General features: G+C 42.7%; 1 protein-coding gene across 2 annotated transcripts in view; it reads right to left on the reverse strand.

Annotated features, from left to right (window-relative positions):
• The window catches only part of RNASET2 (ribonuclease T2), a 49869-nt gene extending 36967 nt beyond the window's left edge, over positions 1-12902 (reverse strand). Inside the window, exons 1-3 of one of the 2 annotated variants that reach the window (XM_006134510.4) lie at positions 12721-12902; positions 6688-6778; positions 1282-1348 (exon numbers count right to left, since the gene is read on the reverse strand). In XM_006134510.4, the coding sequence (XP_006134572.2) occupies positions 1282-1348; positions 6688-6725 (105 nt within the window). In that variant the 5' untranslated portion in view covers positions 6726-6778; positions 12721-12902. Of the gene's footprint in view, positions 1-1281; positions 1349-6671; positions 6779-12720 lie in introns of both variants that reach the window. The other variant, XM_006134509.4, reaches the window with a different exon arrangement.
• Between the last annotated feature and the right edge of the window lie 1313 nt (positions 12903-14215).

Below are 14215 nucleotides of genomic sequence, written 5' to 3' on the forward strand. Positions count from 1 at the left end.
ATGCCTTGTTTTAATATATTTTCTTCCATACCTATGGACTATTTAAAATATATATTTAGATCTGCGGGTTTTGTTTGTACTGGTGGTTGCACATCTACACACTACCTGAATATTGGTGTTGCACATAAGAAATTTCAACCTGCCCGAGGATGGAAAATCTTAGCGGGAACACTGGTCGCAATCCCATTTTAACGGCTGGTTTAGACTTGCCGGGGCCCAAGGGCAGAGCCAAAGCCCAAGCCCCACCACCTAGACCCAAAGCTGAAGCCCAAGCGGGCCCGGCCAAAGGGTTTGAGGGGCCCAAGGCAGGACACTGGGAGCGGAGTCCTGGGCCCGGCTGGTGGATAGTGAATACCAGAGTGGAGGGGTTTTTTTGAGGGGGCGGAGCTGGGGTAGAGATGAACTTGGATGAAATCAACAAAGGGAAAAACAACAAGAAATGAATGAAACAAACTACTTATCTACAGGAAACAAGGCTGAGTGAAGAGCACTGCTGAGCTCGGTCTTAAGCTGGGGATAGTAAGAAGGAACTGAGGAGGGTGACCATACATGCATGATTGCACCGTGTGGCACCTGGGTGCCCTGTTCGCCACGCATGCATGGCCCCCCAACCACAGCTGTAAAGAATCCAGTCCGCAGCGCTGGGATGCACTGACACCTGCTGTGGAGCATCCACAGGGATGTCTCTTGGGACACGTCTATCCAGCACCCTAAACTCGAAATAAGATATGCAATTTGCATTATGCAAATTGTATGTCTTACTTTGAATCTGTTTCAAAATAGCTTATTTTCAAATTTGGCACAACACCCAGCACCAAATTTCAAAATAATGCACTATTTTGAGACATCCCTTAACCTTTGCGGAACAAAGTTTACCAGGATGATGAAATACCTCCAGTATCCCGAAATAGCTGCACAGTGTAGATGTACCCTCGAAGAAGAATATTGAGTTAGGGTCACATAGCTAGCTGCATGAGCCTAAAACTGTGTAGAGACATTGACCATTGTACGTATTACTATTAAAACTGATATACTACCTCTTATAGATGGTTATGGATATGGCTCTAGCCACTTGTTCTTTCTTGTTGCTCTCACGCCACTGAAAGATGTGACAAACAGATATAAACCAATACTCAGAGAAGCAAGAACAACAGAATGTAAGTAGATTTCAATATACTAGAGATGTTGCTACAACACTAGGTTCACCCTATTTTCATACATATGCTGTTTGCATGATATACACAGTTCTATTTACAATTATGCACTTAAAACAAAGCTCACCTTGCATACAGTCACAGGCCAGTGATGAACAAGGATCAGCTTTTTCCAAATGTGAGGATGGTGCTCACTGGAGAAGAGATGAGACACTTATTTTTCTCCAAGAAAAAAAGCAAAATACTTCCAGCTAATGATGCATTATTGAACTGTGCAACACACACTTTTAATAATTATTTATCCTTTTTATTGCTGCTGTGCATAAGGATCGCAAACAATGAGTAGAAACTTGCTATATAAAGCAGCGCACATAGAAATAGTGAGTTTGAATTATTAATATTTTCACCAGGGGAGAAAATATGCATATTTAATTAATAATATGATATTGCTTCCCCCCCACCATCAACCTCAGCCTGGATCAGTCCACATGAGAAATCCACTTCCTTGATACCACAGTACAATTATATAACAGACAAATTTCTACCACCATATATCGGAAATCTACCGATCACTACACTTACCTTCATGCCTCCAGCTTCCATCCTAGACACATTTCTCAATCTATTGTATACACCCAAGCCCTAAAATACAACCGGATTTGCTCCAATCTCACAGACAGAGACAAACACCTACAGGATCTATATAGAGAATTCTTAAAACTGAAATACTCACCCAGAGAAGTGAAAGAACAGATTGACAGAGCCAAAAAAGTACCCAGACATAAACTACTTTAAGACAGACCCAAAAGAGAAAACAATAGAATTCCACTTGTCATTATGTACAGTCCACAACTTAAACTCCTCCAACGCATTATCCACAATCTACAACCTATCTTGGAAAAAGGCCCCTCACTCTCAGAGGCCTTGGGGGAAAGGCCTACTCTTGCTTACAGACAACCCCGTAACCTAAAACAAATTCTTTCCGGTAACCATGCTACACAGCTACATCATAAGCATCTAGGAACCCAGCCCTGCAATCAGCCCCGGTGCCAACTCTGCCCACATATCTATACAAGTGAATTCATCACTGGACCCAACCATATCACCCACCAAATCAGGGGCTCATTTAACTGCAAATCCAGTAATGTGGTCTATGCCATCAAATGCAAGCAATGCCGCTCTGCGATATATATTAGATAAACTGGACAGTCCCTACAGGAAAGAATTAATGGACACAAATCAGATATCCAAAAAGGAAATCTGTTTAACCCTTTAAACTCCCTGGACACTCATTAAGGGATCTCCAAGTTGCTGTTTTGGTAAAGACCAATTTCACAAGCCAAATACACAGAGAAGGAATGGAACTCCACTTCATTCACAAATTTAACTCTCATGCAAATGGTCTAAAGCCCTATATTGGAAGGCTGGGACATTATCAACCAATCAAACAATGAAGGTGCCAATGGTTCTTTATGTCTATGTAGAATCTAGTGTTAGTAGTCTTCCTTTCCTAGTGCAAACTAATGGTTCTTATCTGCCTTTTTTAACTACCTAGTCTTTAGATGCTAATACACTATTTGTTGATTTTCAGTTTTTCCTGTTACATACTGGCTCAGCTTTCCCTTTGAAATGTATCTACTCACTGCCTCTTTTTCTCCCCCCTCCCCCCCACCATTAGCTCATGATACCATCTACATGTTTTGTTAGTCTTTAAAGTCCTATCAGACTATTTGTTGTTTCTTAAGTTTTTCCTGTTATAGACTAATTTGACTACCCCTCTGAAGCTATTAATATTTTACTTACTGCTAAACAAAATCCACTGATGTGCACTCACCTCCTGATATAATTTCTATTTCTTAATATAGAGAGAATAGTAATAATTCAATATTATATATCCAAGTAAGTGCTTTTCTAAATTTTTTCTTTAAGCAATGAGCGCACATGAAGGGTGCCAAGATTAAGGTTTCCTTTTACTTGAAAAGAGTGCAGGCAGCATTCTTGAAATGTTGTGTCCTTCTAAAACATTCACTATGATCACACAGGAGCTGTGAAAATGACATGAATGGAAGGGCAATGTACTCACAAAACAGATCCATATTGAAGGCAGTGAAAACAACATTCTTAGGTTAACAATTTGTGTTGGGGAAGGGGTAGGAAGAGACATAATTGCAGATGCGGTGAGCAACAGGGTATGGAAAAAAACAGGAAAAAAAGCTCTCATGTATAACAGTAGTCTAATACAGGCCGTCCCCGGGTTACGTACAAGATAGGGACTGTAGGTTTGTTCTTAAGTTGAATCTGTATGTAAGTCGGAACTGGCGTCCAGATTCAGCCGCTGCTGAAACTGATCAGTTTCAACAGCGGCTGAATCTGGACTCCAATTCTGACTTACATACAGATTCAACTTAAGAACCCCAGGCATCCCCAAGTCAGCTGCTGCTGAAACTGATCAGCGGCTGATTCCAGGAAGCCCGGGGCAGGGGCTTCCTGTAGTCAGCCACTGGTCAGTTTCAGCAGCGGCTGACTTGGGGACACCTGGGGCAGAGCAGCTGGGGTGCTGCTGGGTTGGTCCAGTAGCGCCACCGCTCCTCGGTGCTACTGGACCAACCCAGCAGCGCCCCAGCTGCTCTGCCCCAGGTGTCCTGATTCAGCCACTGCTGAAACTGATCAGCAGCGGCTGAATCAGGACTCCTGGGGCAGAGCAGCTGGGGTGCTGCCGGGTTGGTCCAGTAGCGCCAAGGAGCGGTGTTGCGGGACCAACCAGCAGCGCCCCACCTGCTCTACCACAGGCCCGGGGCTTTGCTTCACATCTCCCTGGTCTGCTGGGGGCGGGGGGGCACTAGCTGCGCCCCCCCCCCCCCAGCAGACCAGGGACATGGGGAGCAAAGCCACAGCGGTGGCGCGGTGCCGTGCCTCTGAGGCTTTGCTCTGGCAAAGCCTCAGAGGCGCAGGACCCCTCCGCCTCCCCGGCTTTGCTCCGGGTGTCCCTGGTCTGCTGGAGACGGTCCCCAGCAGACCAGAGGCACCGGGAGCAAAGCGGCAGCGGCGGCGGCGTGCCACGCCTCTGAGGCTTTGCATGTGACTTTCTCATCAATCCGAAAGACAGGGTGTGATAGAGACAGTTATACTCACAAATGACCATAAGGGGCAGCAAGCAATAGTTATACCCCTGAATAACTACAGGGGAAGTGAAGCACCCTAGCCCTGGGAAGAAGCTGGCCAGCAACATGGCACCCAACAACTGTGGACTGCCTTGGGGAGCAGCCTCCGGCTGAGCTGCTTGTAGTCCTACCCCACGCCAGCCCCTGATTTCCTATTTCTCGAGGAGTAACGGTAGTTCGAACTAGGAAGCCTAGTTCAAACTACCTAGTTCATGCCCCGTGTAGCCGCGCTGCACAGGGTTCGAACTAGCGGGGTTTTAAAAATGGCGGCTCCCCGCTTATGCAAATGAAGCCCGGGAAATTCAAATCCCGGGCTTCATTTGCAAGTGCGGTATGCCTACATTACCCTCCTAGTTCGAACTAGCGGGGTAGTGTAGACATACCCTCAGTTGGATTTATGTGTGGTTTTTAGTTCATTATGCAGTACTCAAAAGCCTTTGAACCAATCAGGCATAGCCACAACAACAATAATCAACATTTCTCCTACTGAGATCTCTAACTATATTACACAGTTATTGTTGGATCTTACAATATTTTGTAACAGTTGAAAGATTTCCTAATGCTATGTAAATTCTAAGATTAAAATAAACTCCAAAACCACACACTTATAACAAAACTCTTTTTCTGGACTTGAAACTGCAGAAGTTCCTCTACTATAGTAATCATTCCAAAACTAAAGCTTAGCCCTCCATATACACACTCAAAAAACTTTAATTTAGGGCCAGACCCACAAAGGGATTTAAGTGCTTAAAGCCCAGACTGAGGCACTATGACCCCACCCTCCTCAGATGCCACCAAATCCTGTACATGAGTAAATTAACTTGTCACCTACATGGCTCTTATTGTGAAGAGCTATCAACCTCCTTCTCAGAAAAAATGTCATTAATTTGAAAGTGTGTCTCTGAATATCAGGAACCATACAACAGAATAACTTTTGGCTCCAAATGTGACCCATTCACATAACAGAAGTATTGCAGGAAAACTGAGCCAATCTGCCATTTTCAGCTTCTCGTACCTTAGGCAAGGTTTACACTGGGAATTGACATTAGTATAGCTAAGTCTCTCCATAACCCTAAAGTCTTGTCTACACTAAAAGAAAGATCGCCGTTGCCGCAATCAATCTTCTGGAGTTCGGTTTACCAAGCCTAGTTAAGACTTGCTAAATTTAAACTCAGAGGGCACCCCCACTGGAATCAATACTTCTCCTTTTGTGTTTGCTCCCGTCTGCCTCCCACTATGGAGACACTGTCAAGCTCAGCTTAAGGTAAGCTGACTCCAGCTTCATATTCTATGTAGCTGGAGCTGAGTACCTTAAGCTAAGTTACCAGGTCTAGTGTAGACATGGTCTGAGATATGTATCTTTACTGACCAACCCGTGGTTTAGCTAGCAATAGATGAATGGAAGAATTCTTCCATTGGCCAGGAACAGCAAACGGCAGTGAACAGGAGCTGCGAGCAGCCATACCTGTGGATGTTCAGGTAAAGGCAGCCTCTGGAGGCCTAATAGAATATCTAACCCTAGAGAACCCCATCTGGCCCCTGAGCCACTTATTGTCCATCTCTGGTCTACACTGAATCACTAATATGGTGCACCTGTGTTGCTGTAGTATTTGAAGTGTAGACACACACTTAGCTAGTGAGTCAAAAGCACTTTACTAGGAGGGATAGCTCAGCGGTTTGAGCATTGGCCTGCTAAACGCAGTGTTATGAGCTCAATCCTTGAGGAGGCCATTTAGGGATCTGGGGCAAAATCTCTCAGAGATGGTACTTAATCCTGCTGTGAAGGCAGGGGACTGGACTCTATGACCTTTCAAGGTCCCTTCCAGCTCTAGGAGATAGTAATATAAATGGAGATGCCTAACTGAAATTATTCAGCTCTTTTAAAAAATAAGATCTATCATCAACCCTAGCACAATACACCACACTTCACAGTGCCATAGCAGTCATGCTTAACAACGTGGCAGTTTCATTAGCTATCTAATGAACACAAAAATTGAGCAGGTTTGTCCATTTATTATTTATAGGCACTACCTAAAACAAATATTAGATTAAAATTAATAAGGAAGCAAAACTACAATGTTTTTAATGGCACAAAATTCCTCCCTTCTTTCTGAAATATAAAGCTCTATTTTTACTAAGCATAAAAAAGCAACTTCATTCAGGTGGTATCATTATGCTAACTATGCAGACAGCGACAAAGATATAGTGCATCAATAACAGCAAAAGATAGAATAAAAATGTCACATTAATAAAAACCCAACCATATTCCAGAAGTCTACGGTCTGCTTTAAAAACAAATGAAATAAACCAAACAAACTTGGTAAGATAGTAGAAACTTTTCCAAATGATAACTTACCTTTTGAGAAACTTACATGAAGTATACCCACAACAGAAAGCCAGATAAAAACATCCCAGAATCAAACAATGCACAGTAGCGGGCTTCATTTTGTTTACAGTTTATCTCTAAAGAGAAAAAGAAATCTGTATTAATTATCCATCATATGTTTACTATGTTCCAGGCATTAGAAATAAGAACTTAATACAACAAAGACTGCAAACAATACAAATTCAACCAAAGTTATTAACATTATGTGAAATTTAAAACAAAACAACAAAACACATGAATATGCAGTATCTTTTGAAAACTGTGCATAAATTTTCTGTCTGAAGTGTTAAATTTCATATTTCACTAGAATCAAGTCTGAAAGTACTGTTTTCTCACTTATTTGCACACCACCTTGTACCACTGGAGAGCTAGGCCCTCTCATATACTGAGAGACCATAATTTGTATATGTAAATATGCTTTCTGTAGCACAAACTTACATTTCTGCTGAGGTCAGGTGCACAAAATGATTAATTTAGGAAACCTCAAACTTAACACTAGTATTCTGTTTGTGCCATCCAAGCTAAACCTTCACAAAAGCTAGGTGGGACTAAAGTATCATTTATTTTCTACCACTGAAACACTCACCTACGCAAAAAGCAACTGAAGGCTTATGGTCTACTTGAGAATAGTTACACTTAAGCCCCTACAATAAGGTTTAAGTAGGATTTAAGTCAGTGGTCCCCAACCATTTGGGGTTGCCGGGTGCCAGGGGGCGTGGCCATTCGCCCGCCAGGCGCCCGGGGGCAGGGCCCCCCTATAGCCGCATTCCCGGGGCCGGCGCTCTCCCCCCAAGCGCCGCGCGCCCGAGGCCGGCGCTGGCTCTCTCCCCCCCTCCCCCAAGCACCGCGCGCCCGGCACTCTCCAAGAGCCGCGCGCCCGGCGCACCCTGCAAGCGCTGCGCGCCCGGGGCTGGCGCTGGCACTCCCACTCCCAAGCGCCGCGCACCCGGGGTCTGCGCTCCCCCCTTGCCGCGTGCCCAGAGCACGGGCAGTCAATCCGTGGCGCCCCCGGGGCCGGCGCTCACCGTGCGCTATGCACCCGGGGCCGGCTCCGGCACCGCGCATGCGCCACGTGCCCGGGGCCAGGCCAGCCCTGAGCACTTGGCGGGCGCAGACAAATGCCCCCGCGGGCACTATGTTGGGAACCATTGATTTAAGTGGTTTATAATCCTTCTGGCCCTTTGCACAGGGTGGAGTTTCACCAGAGTGTTTATTAAAGGAACCACCAATTTAGAACTCACATCTTTCTGAAAGTGAGATTGTTAACAGTAATGCCCAAGATACTTACAACTGAAAAGTTCCACACGCGGTTCATACAGGATCAAAGACATAGGGAGGACCTGATTTTTAAAGCAGGCTTTCATTTTTCACAAACAATGAACTTGAAAGGAAAAATTTCAGTGAATTAGAAGTACAAAGTGCTGGGGACAATTAATTGCAAGTGAAAAATTGTGCCTGCCAAAATGGATACTTAATGTGAAAATCTGGTCCTGAAAGTTTGGGGCTAGATAAAAGAGAGATATTTCATGATTTCTGGAAAGAATGTGACCCTATGGCTAATCATTCCCCCACAAGATTTCAACTTTTCTAAAATAAAAGTTTTCAATCAAAAATTTGAATTAAAAAAATATGATAATTTTGTTGTAATTTCCCCACTAGCACTGTAACACATGGGAGTGCTGGTAAGAGACTCAAATTTTATTTCCTGGTCTCAGTCATCTGACTTGGAGCAGTGACACAAAGCTTAGTATCATGTCACATGACAAAGGTCAATTTGCAACTCCAGTTTGCAACAGGTGCTTCCCCTACAACTAAATTCCCCACAAGCAAAATCTGCTCTGTTTTGGGGAAACTGCTTGTGTCAGCTGCAGGTCAACCTACCGAGAGCAAGCAAAGGTGATACAAGAGAAATGAGCTCCGTGGATATGTGCAGTGTCAGAATCATTACAAAAAAAATTGTGGACTAATCATAATGACCAAATTATTTCCATGTACCTCCCCTCCTATTATCAAGTTCCTGTTCCACCAAGTGGTATGGCCCAAGGTGGCTTGAACTTTGAACAATTAAACGGGAGTTTCTAGACAAAGTTGCAAGGAGCCATAAAGGAGGCAACTCTTTCTCCCACTGCATGATGAGAAGGGACATAACTTGTATTCTGGTGGGAAACTACAATTATTTGCCAGCAGAAAGGGAAAAATGCCATTTTGTTCCACCTGCTGGTCTGCTTCCCAAAGACAAAACTGAGCTGGATTGTCACTGGATTTTAAGAGTACCCCTTTGCATTGTAAAAATCCAAACTGTGAGGAGCAACACTCTATTAACTCTGTCTTTTAAAGTTATTTCTAGGAAGGTCACTGTGAATGCTGGAAAAAGAATAAGCCCATAGCTGGAATAATCTTTTCAGTGAAACACTTGAATGAACTTTATCAGTCTGGAGAAACACAACTGAAAATCTAAGCTAGAAAGCCAAGCTTCACTGCACTTTTAACTGAAAACCAGCAAATAACTTTTTTTAAAAAAAATCATAATTATTTGCTTACCCACCATTTGGTTGGTTATAACTAGACTAAGTGCTTCTCAGAAAGCATAAATCTCAGTTAAAACCCTCTTAATGACTAAAATGCATAATACTCCCTTGATTTCATTAACATCTTTAGTCTCAGTTACCTAGAAATCACACTGAATCATTAACTCAGTAGAAAGCACTAATGCTGGAAAACTTCATTACACTAAGCCCAGTATATTTTGCAACAGGAAACTCTGCTTGCCCAACAGCAAAAATTAGCTGTGAGAAACCAGTGAGTGCATAGGTGACTCATGAAAGCACTTGGGAAATGCACTACCCCCCCTCAATTTTCCTGCCAAAATGTTAATTGCTAAGTGGGGTACCCCCACAGGCTCCTGCCCTGTCCTTCTGGATGGCACTCCCTGAATTCCCTCTCCCTCACAGGTATCAGTTGCCACTACTAGAATGTTTCTGAAAGTTCAGTCAAAAAAACATACAGATTTTGTGATCAAGAGAATTGACAACTTTTTAGAAGAGGAAAGGGCTTGCAACCTGAAGGTTTAACCTCTACTTAAAACTTTATTTAAATTAAGGCAAGAGCTTTCCATGTTGGTCAATGTCCAGAAAAATTACAAAAGCTTCCAAATAATTATCTGTGTATTGTATTTGAATTTAATATTTGATAATCTAGTGTGTGCATTAGCGGAAAAGCTTTTCTATGATGTGAAGATAATTTTTAGTTGAATTTGCGTTCTTTGGCAATTAGGAAGTTTGTCTACATTTTTTAAAATTCCACTTAAAATTGTATAGTTTAAAGGGTCATGAATAGTCACACAACTCCACTGTTAGATAAACTGAATTTGAGATAAGAATCTATATTTAAGGATCCATAGTTCCCTATTGACATCAAAAATCACCTGCCCAGACTAGTCTTCAACAAGGCAGTCTGCTCTTGAAACAAGATTGTTAAAATTGTGAATTAGTTGATCTGCTTTATTATCTCTTAAAAAGCACATATCCCTTGTTGAGTTCAGTTTTGATATTGTAAACACTATAGTTTAACCAGCTTTAGTCTGCTTTCTGTGTTTTCTTATTTGCTTTAAAAAAAAAAGACATGTTGGCTTATAAAACTCAAATGTATACTAATTCTTCAGTTGGTACTTCAGCTAAGGAACACTGACTGATCCAAAGAATGCTGAGAAACCTAATAGAGATAATTGGATAAATAATTTAATGAACCAATGTGTGTTACTTCATGAGAAAAATTGTATTACATATGTAAATGAACTTCTCCACCATGGCAATCAAAGTGGGTCTGGCCCATGAAAGCTCATCATCTAATAAACCATCTTGTTAGTCTTTAAAGTGCTACATAGTCCTGCATTTTACCTTACATATGAACATGCAAAAATGGATACAAAGCTTCAGGTGCCATCTCAAACAAGAAAGCATGTACTTCCTCCAGTGCAAAGCAGCAGAAGACCTCCCGCAAGAACCAAATCAATACACATTACATTCTGATATAACTATGCTCTTTGGCTTCAGCAACATTAAATCTCCACTACAGTGGAGCAAACAATCCTTTCCCAGTCTGAATAGCATTTAAAAAACTAGAAAAATTATACAACTCACTGTACATAATAGATCACTATGAGCAGTGCTTTTTTTGTGATGGTACTGCCCGTTATGCAGTACCAGCACGTCCAGTCAGAGCTTACCTGGAAAGAATAGTGCGTACTGACACCACTTTAATGAAAATGGCCATCTAAAAGGCGCTGCGTCTCTTACAAGGGGAATGCCGGCCCCACCGCCTTTTTTTCTTCTGTTGCTCAACAACTTTTTCCCTAGAGTACCGGCACCTTTTTTTTTTTAAAAACAAAAAAAGCTCTGACTATGAGGGGCTTGCCTGCTTACAGGGCCTTAAATATAATTGAAAACTGTACTACAGTAAAACAGACAAATGGCCGACAAACTATTCTGTTGCCTCAAAAAACACTACCTGAAAGGGGAGGAAGAATGATTTCATGATAAGGATACATGTCTAACAAAGAGGCAATCTACATTATGTTCTCACTTGTACCATTCACTTCCTGTGAAACCTTGGGTTGGTCCATGCCTCCATTTCATTAGCTAGGAATAATAATGCTCCATACCTCCAGGAATGTTGCGAGATTTAATTCGTGAGGTGCTCATAGTGTGGCAACAACTATTGTATAAGCATCTTACCAAATAACACTGACATTACAAAGTACCCAGAACCAGGAGACACAAACAGGTATGACTATGCATATAATGTGACACAAGAGAGATGGAAATTGAAAAGGTATTTTCTACTCCCCTGTCTACTTTAACAAGGAGTTGTAGAAAGATAGTTTCAAACTACCATAAATAAAACTTTACATCAAAAAGAGGAAGAAAAAAATAATGCAACCCTGCTGGTAGAAAGCATATTACACTGGTGTTCTCTAATCTTGTCTTGCCCTCAGATTTGTTTTTGGGGGAGCTTAGGGTGCAGGTGTTGACCTACAAAAGCACTTTATGGTTTAAATCCTAGCTTCCTGCCACACCAATTCTGCAAAACTACACATGGTGTACCTAATTTTATGCATCTCAATTATCCCACTGAAGCCCATGGATGGCTCACATGTGTAAAGTTAAGCTCATGTATAACTGTTTGCAGGATCTGAGTCACAGGATACTGTCTCTGAAGTGATTGCAATCATCTCAGCACAAATGCATGAGAGTTCCCTTTTCAAACAGGAGGAAAGGTGTGGCAAAATACTCTCAATGTAAGAGTCCTTAGCTCTGACTCCCCCATTTCACTCCCACATACGCTTCCCCCCTCTCAAGTCTATATCTGTTGATCTTCAGGCACACTTAATAATTAATTTGCAATAGTATCCCAAGAATGCTGCCTTCTTCTGTGCTAGATGCAACCATAACACACAGAAGAAAAAAGCCCCCCTACAGGTTTTAGAAACTAACGAATTTTATCATCAGAGATCACATCTGTTCCTCAGAGGTTCCTCTGAGGGCAAGGATTGAATGGAAAGATTATTTGTGGGTGAATTACAAATTAGGAGATTCTTTATGATCGTTGGCGCATTAGCAACAATGTTGTGTGTGTTCAATTTTGGGGCATATTAAAATCTGCATAATCCCAAGAGGAAGGAAAAGGATGGTAGATTTTGCATCACGCTGGGCAGCAACCTGCGACCAAATCAGAGCTGGACTACACCGGTCAATTGACATCTGGGTTTAGATCCCAGGCCATAAACTGGAAGCTGTAGCCAGATGCAGCAGACACCCTGGGAGCGCAGGTCTCTCTTGCGCGCTCTGGTAAGAGTTGCGGGGCTAGTCGGACCAATAAAGTTTTGATTTGGGGAGCGGGGGCGAGTCTGGCCGGTGTTTCTTTATCTGTGCAGCTCGCAGGCTCCAGAGATCCAGCGTCTGCTCCCTTCCTACCGCCACCCAAACAGGCGAGACACGAACCTCCCACGCGCGCTCCTTACCTGGCCTTTGCTAACGCAGCGCCGGAGACAAGGTCCCGTTCAGGCAGCAGCCTTTCTGCTCCAGCACCAGAGCCTACTTCCGTCAACAACTCAGAGCAGCCGGCATAAACCCCGCCCCCAGAGACAGCCACTTGCAGCAAAAGTACAGAGGAGTCCCCTGTGTGTCGTGAACTAAAAAGCAGGAAAATAACGTGGGGGCAGAGTATTAAACACTGAAACACCCAACAGAAGCCACTCCTCTTGGAACTACCTTCACAGGAGTTACTGATGACCAGCTCTTCCTTAAAACAAAAGGAAAAACTATGTAGCAAGATCAGACTAACAGGGCTACCTCTCCTGTTACTATTCAGCTCTTCCTTGTGTCTTCTCCAGACTCATGTCATGATGCAAAGTGACTTACTTGCCCAATTTTCCCCTGGAGCCCAAGACCATATCTCTGTTATTCACCTTTTAGGGTTTTCACCATTTAGGTCATTACTGGTATGTCTACACTACAGAGAAGATTGAAGCTGCTGCTGTCAGTCTTCCAGGGTTTGAATTAGCGTCTAGTGAAGACATGCTCATTTGAACTGAGATAGATATTCCGGTTAATGCCAGTATTCCTATTTCCATGAGGAATAGGGGAAGTCCAAGGGAGAGTGTTCTCCCAACACAGCACCAAAAGTCAAAGTAAGGTACAATTAACGTAGCTGAAGTTGTGTATCTTAATTTGACCTTATCCTATAGTAGACATACCCTAAGTGCCCTTAATATAGCTAAGGTGTATGTAACTTGCTCCTCTTTTCAGGTCTACTGCTTCCCTTTTTTAATATCTCTGTGTAAGACACCCCCATACACTCAATTTTTTGGGGGGGAGGTCATACAACTTTGTCTCTCCTTTTAGTATTTGGGGTAATCTATATTTTAAGAATTGTTTACAACGTTGACTAGAGTATTAATAGATTGTGAAATAAAATGAGTCTTTGGTGAGGCAGCAGGAGTGCTTTCCAAATGAAATAATTTTATTAACTATGCACTTTAGTCAAACAGCAAATAATGTTCTATGGAGAACAGCAAGCACAGCAAAAGAACAAATAAGTGCTGAGACATGAGTTTATGTGTGGTGTGAGCTGCACTTCTGCCTTCTATAATGTCATGAGAGAGGTTGCAAAAGATCACATTCATGTGCTGAGCACTAGCAGTAAAGAACCCAGTGGAATGAACCACAAAATTTCCTCATGCATCACTTTGGTTATGAGAAACAAAAAAAGCAGTCATGTAGCACTTTAAAGACTAACAAGATAGTTTATTAGGTGATGAGCTTTCGTGGGGCAGACCCACTTCTTCAGATCAGAAGTGGGTCTGCCCCATGAAAACTCATCACCTAATAAATCATCTTGTTAGTCTTTGAAGTGCTACATGACAGCTTTTTTTAGTTTACCAAGATCAGACTAACACGGTGTGACAGGGCGTTCGCCCTGCACTGGCCCTTTAAGAGCAAACCCCGGCCCAAAGC

This window comes from Pelodiscus sinensis, chromosome 3, assembly GCF_049634645.1.
Source record: "Pelodiscus sinensis isolate JC-2024 chromosome 3, ASM4963464v1, whole genome shotgun sequence".
NCBI classification, from domain to species: Eukaryota; Metazoa; Chordata; order Testudines; family Trionychidae; genus Pelodiscus; species Pelodiscus sinensis.